The sequence below is a fragment of the Lithobates pipiens genome, unplaced genomic scaffold (genome assembly GCF_037356315.1).
Source record: "Lithobates pipiens isolate NorthernLeopardFrog02 unplaced genomic scaffold, aLitPip1_a1.2 Scaffold_3, whole genome shotgun sequence".
Lineage (NCBI taxonomy): Eukaryota > Metazoa > Chordata > Amphibia > Anura > Ranidae > Lithobates > Lithobates pipiens.
The window spans coordinates 85,122,927-85,134,531 of record NW_027507790.1 but is presented as its reverse complement, the minus strand read 5'-3'; the positions used below and the strand labels follow the sequence as shown (position 1 = coordinate 85,134,531).

General features: G+C 44.7%; 1 protein-coding gene across 1 annotated transcript in view; it reads right to left on the bottom strand.

Moving 5' to 3' along the window:
- Window positions 1-697: 697 nt before the first annotated feature.
- IFT81 (intraflagellar transport 81) overlaps window positions 698-11,605 on the bottom strand; it is a 235,567-nt gene continuing 224,659 nt past the window's right edge. The window contains exon 19 of the mRNA XM_077461990.1: window positions 698-1,063. Within this exon, the coding sequence (XP_077318116.1) occupies window positions 881-1,063 (183 nt within the window). The 3' untranslated portion in view covers window positions 698-880. The remainder of the gene's footprint in view (window positions 1,064-11,605) is intronic.

Genomic DNA, 11,605 nt, shown 5'->3' with positions numbered 1-11,605 from the left:
TTAGGAGCTTTTGCCATTTTTTTTGCCAAAGCTTCTAAACGCAACTCTATAAAAGCCTATGTGTCCATGTACACATAGGCTTTTACCAGAGTTTAGGCGCTGCTGAGGTTAAGGGATCTTCAACCTTCCCTCACCTGAACACAGAAGAATCGCGTTCAGGATAGGAACGTTTTGACCGCCGGCAGCAAAATCACGCCACAATTTTCCCGTGGCTGGTGGTTGAAAAAGGGTATGTGGACATACAGTATAAAATAATTAAAGCACCCCTTTACTATGCACACAGGTTTATGCTGTTTTAATTGTTTTTATTGAACTTTTACAAGTAGTAAAAAAGAAAAATTAAATTATGTAACAAAAGAATATGTTGGGTGTAGTACCGCTTTAAGATTGTTGGTACAGTGTTAAGACAAATGGTGATTGAGGGAAGAAATGTCTGTTAGTTACATAGTAACTAACAGACATTTCTTCTCTCAATCACCGTTTGTCTTATTATTTGTAAAATAATAATGCCATTTAATATACTTATGTATATTTATTGTATTTTGATCAATTTACTATGCAAAATAAAAAGGAATCAGACTTTAACTAGATACAAGTCACACAAAAGAAATGGTAATTTAAACTTGTACTGAGATATATTTTAGAACAAATGCTTTGGAGACTCTACAGACCTGAAACACTTTTCAAGCAACAGCCATTGTAGTAATGCGAGTTTACCTTTTATTATTAATTTGTTTGACAGCTAAAGTGTATAAGTGACAGGATGGATTAATTAGATGAGTGTACTCGGCGGTTATACCACTGCCAGAACCTAGCTAAAATATATTTTATATAAATTCATTAGGTGCACACATATTTCTTCCTACAGTTTGCAGAACATCTATAAGATGAGGCGGTCTTCTCCTCCTTCTTGAATCACTCGCTCAGTTAACACTTGATTTTGAAGTTTCAAAAAACCCATTTTCTTACATTCCATCAGCTTCTCAAAATCTTTCCACATCTTTACTTGTTTCATGTTTGGTCCATGGCTTTCTCTAACTGACTTTTGCTGCTCTCTTAATTTCTGCAATAAAAAAAAAAGTAAGATATAGATTGTCTTTTGCTTTTATTTTTTGACCTTGAAAAGATAGGCAATTAAAAGAAACCAGTTTATTAAAGCTGAACTCCAGGCAAAAACATTTAATGCTGTGATTTCCTTTAAAAATAAGTAAATGTAAATTTATAAACAACTAGCATAAATACCTGCAGTTGTAAACCTTTTTTTCTCAGAAAAAAAAAACATGCCTATACTTACCTGTTTACGGTTTTGCACAGAGCAGCCACAATCCTCCTCCTCTGGGGTCCCCCGCCAGTGGTCACCGGATGATGTCCCCGCCCATTATGATGTCACAGTCCCAGAGGATGCTGGGATTGTGACATCATAATGGGCGGGGACATCAGCCGGTGATGTCCCTATATAAGTCGCCACACGCCGAGTCCCTGCCATTGTGACCGGAGACAGCGACGAGGCAACATCTCCAGAAGAGAAGAAGCGAAGGACAGAAGACGGCGACAGCGGCAACAGAAGACCGGGCCACCGCTTGTAAAAGAGCTAGAAGAAGGCGCGGTGGCCTGGCAGGAAGAACCAAAGAGGGGGACAAGACCCCCGAAGTCAGAAGAAGAGGGCGGCGGCGAAGAAGAAATCCGGGCTCCTCCGCTAGTGAAAGAGCTAGCAAAAGAGCAGAAGATAGCGGAAGAGTCTGGCGAGAAGACCCCCGAAGACGGAAGAAGACCCCCGGAGCTGTGCAATAAACTATTTTAACCCTCGTGCTTTTTTTTTACTTTTTTTCACAGGTGAATGGGTAGGGGTACATTGTACCCCATACTCATTCCCATAGGGTGGGGGGCCGGGATCCGGGGGCCCCCTTATTAAAGGGGGCTCACGGATTTCGATAAGCCCCCCGCCTGCAGACCCCGACAACCAACGGCCAGGGTTGTCGGGAAGAGGCCCTTGTCCTCATCAACATGGGGACAAGGTGCTTTGGAGTGGGGGGGCTAAGGAGGGGGGGCACTCGCTCGTCCCCACCCCCTTTCCTGGCCAGCCAGCGTGCTTGGATAAGGGTCTGATATGGACCTAGGGGGGGGACCCCCACGCTGATTTTTCGGCGTAGGGATTCCCCTTTAAGTCCATACCAGGTGAAGGAGCCAGCGACGCCACCTTCGCTGGCCATGGCTACCTGGAGATGCGCTCAATATGAGCGGACTTTTCTCCGGGTGGGAAAACTCTGTTCATTTCAAAAATACGGCGGACTGGCACACACGGCCGTACTGTCCGCCGAAATGCGAGTCCGGCAGACAGATTGGAGTGCAAAACTACTTTCTTAGTCCGCCGGACTTTTGGGTAAAAAAAAGTCTGCCGGAGCCTACACACGGGCGGATTGTCTGCCGGACTGGATTTCGCCAGACTTTTCCACCGGATTGTTTGATCGTGTGTATGAGGCATAAGAAGCACTGGATTTTATTGTTTTTTTTTTCAAAATGATATTTTCTAACATGTTACTATGAACTTTTTGACTTGACCTAAAAATGTATATGTATAGACAATGTTTTGTAACCTGCTATTATGTAAATGGGGGCTGATGGAAATATAACACTGCATTATTATTGATACACTAATTTGGGGGATTTTTACAGGTGTAGCGGCTTCATTTTAATTATTCATTTATTAGGTTTGTATTTGTGTACTCCTAGCATATAATTTTTGAACAATAACAGGTCCGTGAATTACAGCCATGGTACTAGAAAATGACTAATCTCTTGAAATCCAAAATATGCACACTTGTTTATTGAGCATACAGCACTGATGTGTATATCTAAACCTAGGCATATTTGTGGTTGCTATACTTAGAACCAATAGGAGAAAGAAAATGGCTAAAAATATCTAGAATAATGCAAAACACGTTGCACATAAAAAAAAAAAAACTCCATTAATAGGAGCACCTACCTTATCTCACTCCTTTGCTTCATGGGATCGTTTGTGAACTAACCCATTACTAACCTCTGCATTCACCCCATTGGCACTTATATTTCATAATCCTACCTTTCCTCCCGGTATGGACAAAGGGGCATTTAAGTGGTGGACAGACAAGGGCTTATATCGTATCGGCCACTTCTTCACTCATAGAGGCCCCTTCACCTTTTCTCGTTGTTCCTCGGTCCTAAAAATGCCCATTTCAGAATTTAATTTTTATTTTTTTTCAAATTTCTTACTTTCCACGTTCGATTTGGCCAGCAAGAGAACCCCTTTCACTGACCACATACGAACAATGGTGCACTAGGGATAAGGGCACTAGAGGGGGCATCTCTATGATGTATAAATTGCCACTCACCCTACCTCAGAAACAACCATACATTCTGGCCTGAGAGAGGGATCTCAATTGTGATGATGATCTGGATTTCTGGTTGGCTAGGCTTCAGGTCGCCTATAAAGGAATAAGTGTATCTCTTTTAGAGGCCGGACTTAAGGTGCTCACCAGATGGTACTTGGTCCTGACTCACCTGGCCAGGATGTATGCTATGGCAACATCAGAATGTTTCAGGGGCTGTTTATTGCGGGGTTCGATGTTGCATATATGTTGGGAGTGCCCTAAAATTAGGGTATTCTGGAATAGGGTGTTCTCGATGCTCCGCGAGTTGACAGGGCTCTCTATTGATCAACAACCAAGCTTGGCCCTGCTTAATGTTTTACCTAATGAGTGGCCATGTCAGTTGAAATGTCTGCTATCCTTTTCTCTTTCCCCTTTTTCTTCACAATGCCGAGAAATTCTCTCTCTAGCTTCAGTTGTGAGACTTACGGTTGTATTATAGTGGGTGACAGATAGCATTAACTGTGATTTAAGACCAATAAGAGAATACACCTTCTTGGTTCTGTTATTGGCTACAAATGTCAGATTCTCTAAAGAGTTAGGCCGCGTACACACGGGCGGATTGTCTGCCCAACTAAGTTCGGCAGACAATCCGACAGACAGTCCGTTCAAAATTTGCATGAACGGACTTGACCACACACGATGAGCAGACAGTCCGCTGAAAGCGTGCGTGATGACGTGTACAGCACGTACGACGGGACTAGAAAAACGACGTCCTATACATTGCAATGCAACCTTCGGCCGTGTAAACCCTTTCTGAGCATGCACCATACTTAGTCCAACTTGCCTACATACGAGCGGACTGTCCGCTGAAACCAAGTTTGGACGGACAAAACCAAGTTTGAACGGACTGTCTTACGGAAATTCCGTAAGACTTTGTTCGTCAGACTGTCCGCTGAAAAAGTCAGCTGAAGCCCACACACGAGCGGATTGTCCGCTGAAACACTGTTCAGCGGACTAAGTTGGGCAGACAGTCCGCCCGTGTGTACGCGGCCTTAGTGAGTTCTGTTCCTATGACTTGATATCACCACTTCGTTAGTCCTGTGTTTATTAGTCTTAGAACTTGCCCGACTAAACTACTGTCCTGAAACTCTCAACAATGTAAACCAGGACAAAATGTATAACGTAAACAAGTCAACATGAAGTTGGTCGGTGTTATCCTGCCCTGTCACAGCTTGGGGTGGGGGGGGGGGGTGTGTGGAGGGACACCTTTTACTTTAGGCTTAGCATTAGATAGTGTTAATTTTGTTCTTTGCTGATTGTTACATGATTATAGCATAAGATTTTATCCACGTGAATTTCTTTACAATGTCCAAATATATGACAGATACTGTCTCTATCTTTTGTTTGTTCATTATGATAAACGTCAATAAAAATATTGAAACTAAAAATTGTATCCACTTATGAAATATAGTCCAGGTATTTTGAAAACAAATAGAAGACCTCATAACTGCTAAAAAAAAAAAAAATGAATGAAAGTAATTTTCATTTGAAAAGTGGTTAAAAAGATACTGAGTAAACTAGCATACCAAATAAGCAAAATTTGGTTGGTCACAAAGGGTTTGATTACCCCTAGATGTGAAAAGGTTTAATTTCACTCAAAAATACTAGAATACATTTTGTTTAGGGGCGAATAGTGCACCCCGCCCTGCTCCGAAAATCCAGCAAAATGGGGTTCTTTAATTGATGGTCTTGTTTTACTGCTCTTCGTCCCCGTGTCTGTATTGTGTAGGAAATTTCTATATAAATTCAGCTTGGCTGACAATGGCAATATCAGCAGAGACAAACAGAAGAACCTTATGTCACGTATGATCTGCAAGGATTAAGGCCGGCTATAGATGGTTCGAATTCCTGCTGAAGTGTGGCAGGCTGAATGTATCAAGTTGACCGATCAATTTGGGTACAACCTAGGGTTGCCAACTGTCCGATTTTGACACATGTGCCCGGGTTCCAATCCGCCTGAAACCCAGACACATATAGCAACAGTTCAACCGTCCTGTGACCAGTGGCCCCAGCTGCAACATCTAGAGTGGCGCGTCCCAATTCCCCTGCCAGCCATCCTTACACTGTCACAAACATACTGCCTGTGCACTCTGAGCCCAGCTCAGCGATGGACAGCGGGCATCTTGTGATTGGCTGAATGGGTCACGTGTGGGTGGTAGAGCTGGTCTTATGTGGGGGCTGGACTGTGGGTGATCACGACCGCCTGGAGTCCTGCCTCCCTGCCTGGCGTGCGCTGTGGGTTTCCTCACTGAAGCCTCTTTCTCATCTGACTTCTCACCCCTCCCTGTTAGCCACCTCCTCTCTGTAAGTCACCCCCCGTCAGCCACCCCCCTCTATGTCAGCCACCCCCTCCCCTCTGTCAGCCGCCCAATTCCACGCCCCATGATTCCTAAAAGCAGCCCTGTGAGTGAGTGCACCAGTTTGGATGTGTCTTGATTCCTGTGTCTTGCTGACACACTGGATACGGTGATGCAGCATCTGCCGCAACTTTGCCTTCTTCCCAAGCCCCCCACACAATGGAAGGAAGGAAAATAGCAGTACAGTAAAGCAGCTTCGCTCCACCCCAAAAATCTCCCACACTTCCTGGCTCGAAACGGCTCTCGGTAAGGCAGTCTAATGGAGGTCTTTAGGGGCAGGGGACACTGATGGGGGGTTTCCTGATCTAGCAGAGGTCTCTAAGGGGGGTGCTGATATAAGGGGACTTTGAGATAATGGGGGGGGGAGTCTGTGTAGAGGGGGGTGCTGACTGCTGGTGACCCATATCAGCAGTCAGCACCCCCCTTCGATCAGCAACCCCCCCCCCCCCCCCAGAGACCTCTATTAAATAAGGTGAACTCTCCTTATATCAGCACCCACATTAGATCAGTGTGTCCTTATATTACCCTTCTCTCCTTAGAAAAACCCATTATATCACAGTCCCTTTATATCAGCACTCCCTGAGAGACTGATATAAGGAAACAAAAAAAAACCCACCTAAAATAAACGCCTTGAAAAAAACTATGCAGAAATAAAATAAAAATGCAGTACAACCTCCCCCAATTATATTAATTTAAATGTGAAAAGAAAATTGAGAATGATGATGGAAACCGCAAAGGATAATCCAAGTATTAATACAATCTTATTTAAACATATACTGTGCAATCAGCATACACATATAATACTGTATGAATAGAGGTGTAAATCCATTCCAAAATGTGTTGTGCTAATATCCAATATACCGAACTCAAAAGGAAATTGGATATTAGCACATTTTGGAATGGATTGGAGGTTTACACCACTATTTTTATACAGCATTATATGTGTATGGAGATTGCACAGTATATGTTTAAATAAGATTGGAGTGTATTAATATACTATATGAATTCATATAATTATAGGGCAAGGTTGTGCTACATTTTTTCAATTTCGGTCTCTAAGGGGAGCACTGATATAAGGGTACTGATCCAATGGGGGTCCTCTATAGGGGGACCCGTAAATTATGGAGGGGCAACACTGACCTGTATTTTATGAAGGGGGTGACACTGACCCCTGTGTTATGGGGGTAACACTGACCAATAGAGCGTGCTGCATTATTGCTCTCCTTAGTGCGATCAAAGGTATACCAGGTCTTTACAATCCTATAGTGTATACTACAAAAAAAATTGCCATGCACCGCTTTAGTGTTCGAGTTTGGCTTGAAGAAAAGGTGGCAACCCTAGTACAACCAGCTTGCTGGATTCACTTGTGATTATTGCTAGCGGCTGCTATAGCCGGAGCAGACAATTGCTCGGTGGGAGGGATTCAGCCAGCACTGTCTGTGTTGATGGGGGAACCTGTGGTTGCAGGAAATAAAGTCATACCATCTATGGCCTGCCTAAGTATAAGGCAGCTCATACCAGAGTCTGTTTTTTTTTTCAAGCAGCAGGTTGAATGAAAAAAAACCGACTTGATTCCCCCATCCACATCCAGAATCCTCCCCGCTGAGCTACTGTATTCTGACAGTGGGGAGACTTCCCTGCTATCAGAACACATTGATTGATGCTACAAGCTATAGCCTGCAGTACCAATCGAGTGGGGAAAATCCGACAGGGTGATTTTATATAACCTCCCTGCCCATACATGGACCAAAATTCGGTCGGTGCCTGCTGAACCGTCTGAGTTTTGATCCATGTATGGCCAGCTTAAGTTTACTTATCAGATTCCCCTAAATAATTAACTCTTAAATCAGCTTTTATAAATAAGTAAAAAATATTTTAGTGACTGGTTTTAAGTTGAGATAACTGATAGTGATATTTAACTAGCACAATATACTGTAGCACACTATTCCATGAATCTTAAAGAGGAAGTAAACTCCCCTTGTTTGTTTGTACCTATAGATAAGCCTATAATAAGGCTTACCTATAGGTACTGTAAATATCTCCTAAACTTGCACCCTTTAGGAGATATTTACTGTATACTGCGCACATACAAGGGAGTGACGTCATCGTGGCTCCGGTCAATCACAGTGCCAGAGCCCGCAACCCCAGAAGAAACACCGGGGAAGATGTCAGCTGTCTCAGCGGTGTGTGGGTGCGGCTGAGAGGGCTTCGTTCTAAGGTGAGTACACTTCATAATGAGCTAGTATGCGATGCATACTAGCTCATTATGCCTTTGTCTCACAGGTTTCTTTTTTGTTTTTTTGGGGGGTTTACAACCTCTTTAACCACTTGCCGACCGCCGCACGCCGATGTACGTCGGCAGAATGGCACGGGCAGGCATAAGCACATACATGTACGTCCTTTGCCTCCCGCGGGTCGGGGGCCCGATCGGGCCCCCGCCCGGTGCCTGCGGCGGTCGGTTTTCGTTCGGGAGCGATCCCGGACGAGGGGACGGCCATTCATTCATGGCCACCCCCTCGCGATCGCTCCCGACGAATGGAAATCCCCGGTGACATCACTTCCTCTCCTGTAATGTAAACACAGGAGAGGAAGTGATGTATTCTCTCCTCCGTGTCGGTATTTTTCGTTCCGACACGGAGGAGAGCGGATCAGTGAGTTGCACCAACACATCCCACACACAGTAGAACATGCCAGGCACACTCACACCCCCCCTTTACCCCCCGATCACCCCCCCAATTACCCCTGCCCCCCAGTCACAGTGACACCAATGTCATTTTTTTTTTTTTTTTTTTTTTTTTTGCATTGGTGTCATTTGTGACTGTAATAACTGTTAGGGCAGTTAGGGTTAGCCCCCTTTAGTTCTAATGTACCCCCCTAACCCCCCCAATAAAGGTTTAACCCCGTGATCACCCCCCGTCGCCAGTGTCACTAAGGCTGGGTTCACATTGCAGCGGTTTATGAGAACGAATGTGATTCGCACCGCACTGCAGTGCAAATCACATCCGATCTCTGTGCGATTCGAGTTCAGCCATTCGCCGCACCCGCCACACCCGCCGCACCCGCCGCAAATTCGCACGGGACCCTTTTTTTGGCCCGCAGCAGAATCGGATCGCATGGGTGTTCACACCATGCGATCCGAGTTTGCAGATCGCACTGCGATATGCGAACTGATCTGGGGGTGTCAGTAACATTTCACTGACACTCCCAGCAGTTCGCATAGGGCAGTGTGAACTGCCGCCGGGAGGCATGCGATGCGGGAACCCGCCGCGGATTCGCGGCGTTTCCGCATCGCTCCAGTGTGAACCCAGCCTAATAAGCGATCATTTTTCTGATCGCCGTATTAGTGTCACAGGTGACGCTAGTTAGGCAGGTAGGTATTTAGGTTCGCCGCAGCTTTTTATAGCGCTAGGGACCCCCATATACTACCGCATAAAGCCCCCTGATTGCCCCCTAGTTAACCCTTTCACCAGTGATCACCATATAACTGTTACAGGTGACGCTGGTTGGTTAGTTATTTTTTTATAGTTTCAGGGCACCCGCCATTTATTACCTAATAAAGGTTTAACCCCCTGATCACCCGGCAGGTGTCATTTGTGACTAATAACTGTTAGGGCAGTTAGGGTTAGCCCCCTTTAGTTCTAAGGTACCCCCCTAACCCCCCCAATAAAGGTTTAACCCCGTGATCACCCCCCGTCGCCAGTGTCACTAAGGCTGGGTTCACATTGCAGCGGTTTATGAGAACGGATGTGATTCGCACCGCACTGCAGTGCAAATCACATCCGATCTCTGTGCGATTCGAGTTCAGCTATACAGATAGTATGGCTGAATTCGTGTCGCACCCGCCGCACCCGCCGCAAACTCGCACGGGACCCTTTTTTTGGTCCGCAGCAGAATCGGATCGCATGGGTGTTCACACCATGCGATCCAAGTTTGCAGATCGCACTGCGATATGCGAACTGATCTGGGGGTGTCATTAACATTTCACTGACACTCCCAGCAGTTCGCATAGGGCAGTGTGAACTGCCGCCGGGAGGCATGCGATGCGGGAACCCGCCGCGCATTCGTGGCGTTCCCGCATCGCTCCAGTGTGAACCCAGCCTAATAAGCGATCGTTTTTCTGATCGCTGTATTAGTGTCACAGGTGACGCTAGTTAGGCAGGTAGGTATTTAGGTTCGCCGCAGCTTTTTATAGCGCCAGGGACCCCCATATACTACCGCATAAAGCCCCCTGATTGCCCCCTAGTTAACCCTTTCACCAGTGATCACCATATAACTGTTACAGGTGACGCTGGTTGGTTAGTTATTTTTTTATAGTTTCAGGGCACCCGCCATTTATTACCTAGTCTCACTAGTGTACCCCTAAATTTAGGGGTGTCTACTTTCTAAAATGGGGTCATTTGGGGGGGGGGGGGGTTTGTGCCATCTTGGCATTTTATGGCCTTCAAAACTGTAACGCCCTTAGAAAGCCTGAAGGCGGTGCTTGGTTTTTGGGGCCCCGTACGCGGCTAGGCTCCCAAAAAGTCCCACATATGTGGTATCCCCGTACTCAGGAGAAGCAGCAGAATTTATTTTGGGGTGTCATTTCACATATGCCCATGGCATGCGTGAGCAATATATCATTTAGTGACAACTTTGTGAAAAAAAAAAAAAGTTTGTAATTTTCCCGCAACTTGTGGCAAAATATAAAATATTCCATGGACTCAACATGCCTCTCAGCAAATAGCTTGGGGTGTCTACTTTCTAAAATGGGGTCATTTGTGGGGGTTTTGTGCCATCTTGGCATTTTATGGCCTTCAAAAGTGTAATAGGTAGTGAGAAGTGAACTCAAAAAATTACGCCCTTAGAAAGCCTGAAGGCGGTGCTTGGTTTTCGGGGCCCCGTACGCGGCTAGGCTCCCAAAAAGTCCCACATATGTGGTATCCCCGTACTCAGGAGAAGCAGCAGAATTTATTTTGGGGTGTCATTTCACATATGCCCATGGCATGCATGAGCAATATATCATTTAGTGACAACTTTGTGAAAAAAAAAAAAAAAAAAAAAAAGTTTGTAATTTTCCCGCAACTTGTGGCAAAATATAAAATATTCCATGGACTCAACATGCCTCTCAGCAAATAGCTTGGGGTGTCTACTTTCTAAAATGGGGTCATTTGTGGGGGTTTTGTGCCATCTTGGCATTTTATGGCCTTCAAAACTGTAATAGGTAGTGAGGCGTGAAATCAAAAATTTACGCCCTTAGAAAGCCTGAAGGCGGTGCTTGGTTTTCGGGGCCCTGTACGCGGCTAGGCTCCCAAAAAGTCCCACATATGTGGTATCCCCGTACTCAGGAGAAGCAGCAGAATTTATTTTGGGGTGTCATTTCACATACGCCCATAGCATGTGTGAGCAATATATCATTTAGTGACAACTTTGTGTAAAAAAAAAAAAAAAATTTTTTTTTTGTCATTATTCAATCGCTTGAGGCAAAAAAATAAAATATTCAATGGGCTCAACATGCCTCTTATCAATTTCCTTAGGGGGTCTACTTTCCAAAATGGGGTCATTTGGGGGGGTTTTGTACTGCCCTGTCATTTTAGCACCTCAAGAAATGAGATAGGCAGTCGTAAACTAAAAGCTGCGTAAATTCCAGAAAACGTACCTTAGTTTGTAGATGTGACAACTTTTGCGCAAACCAATAAATATACAATTATTGACTTTTTTTTTACCAAAGACATGTGGCTGAATACATTTTGGCCTAAATGTATGACTAAAATTGAGTTTATTGGATTTTTCTAATAACAAAAAGTAGAAAATATCATTTTTTTTCAAAATTTGCGGTCTTTTTACGTTTATATCGCAAAAAAT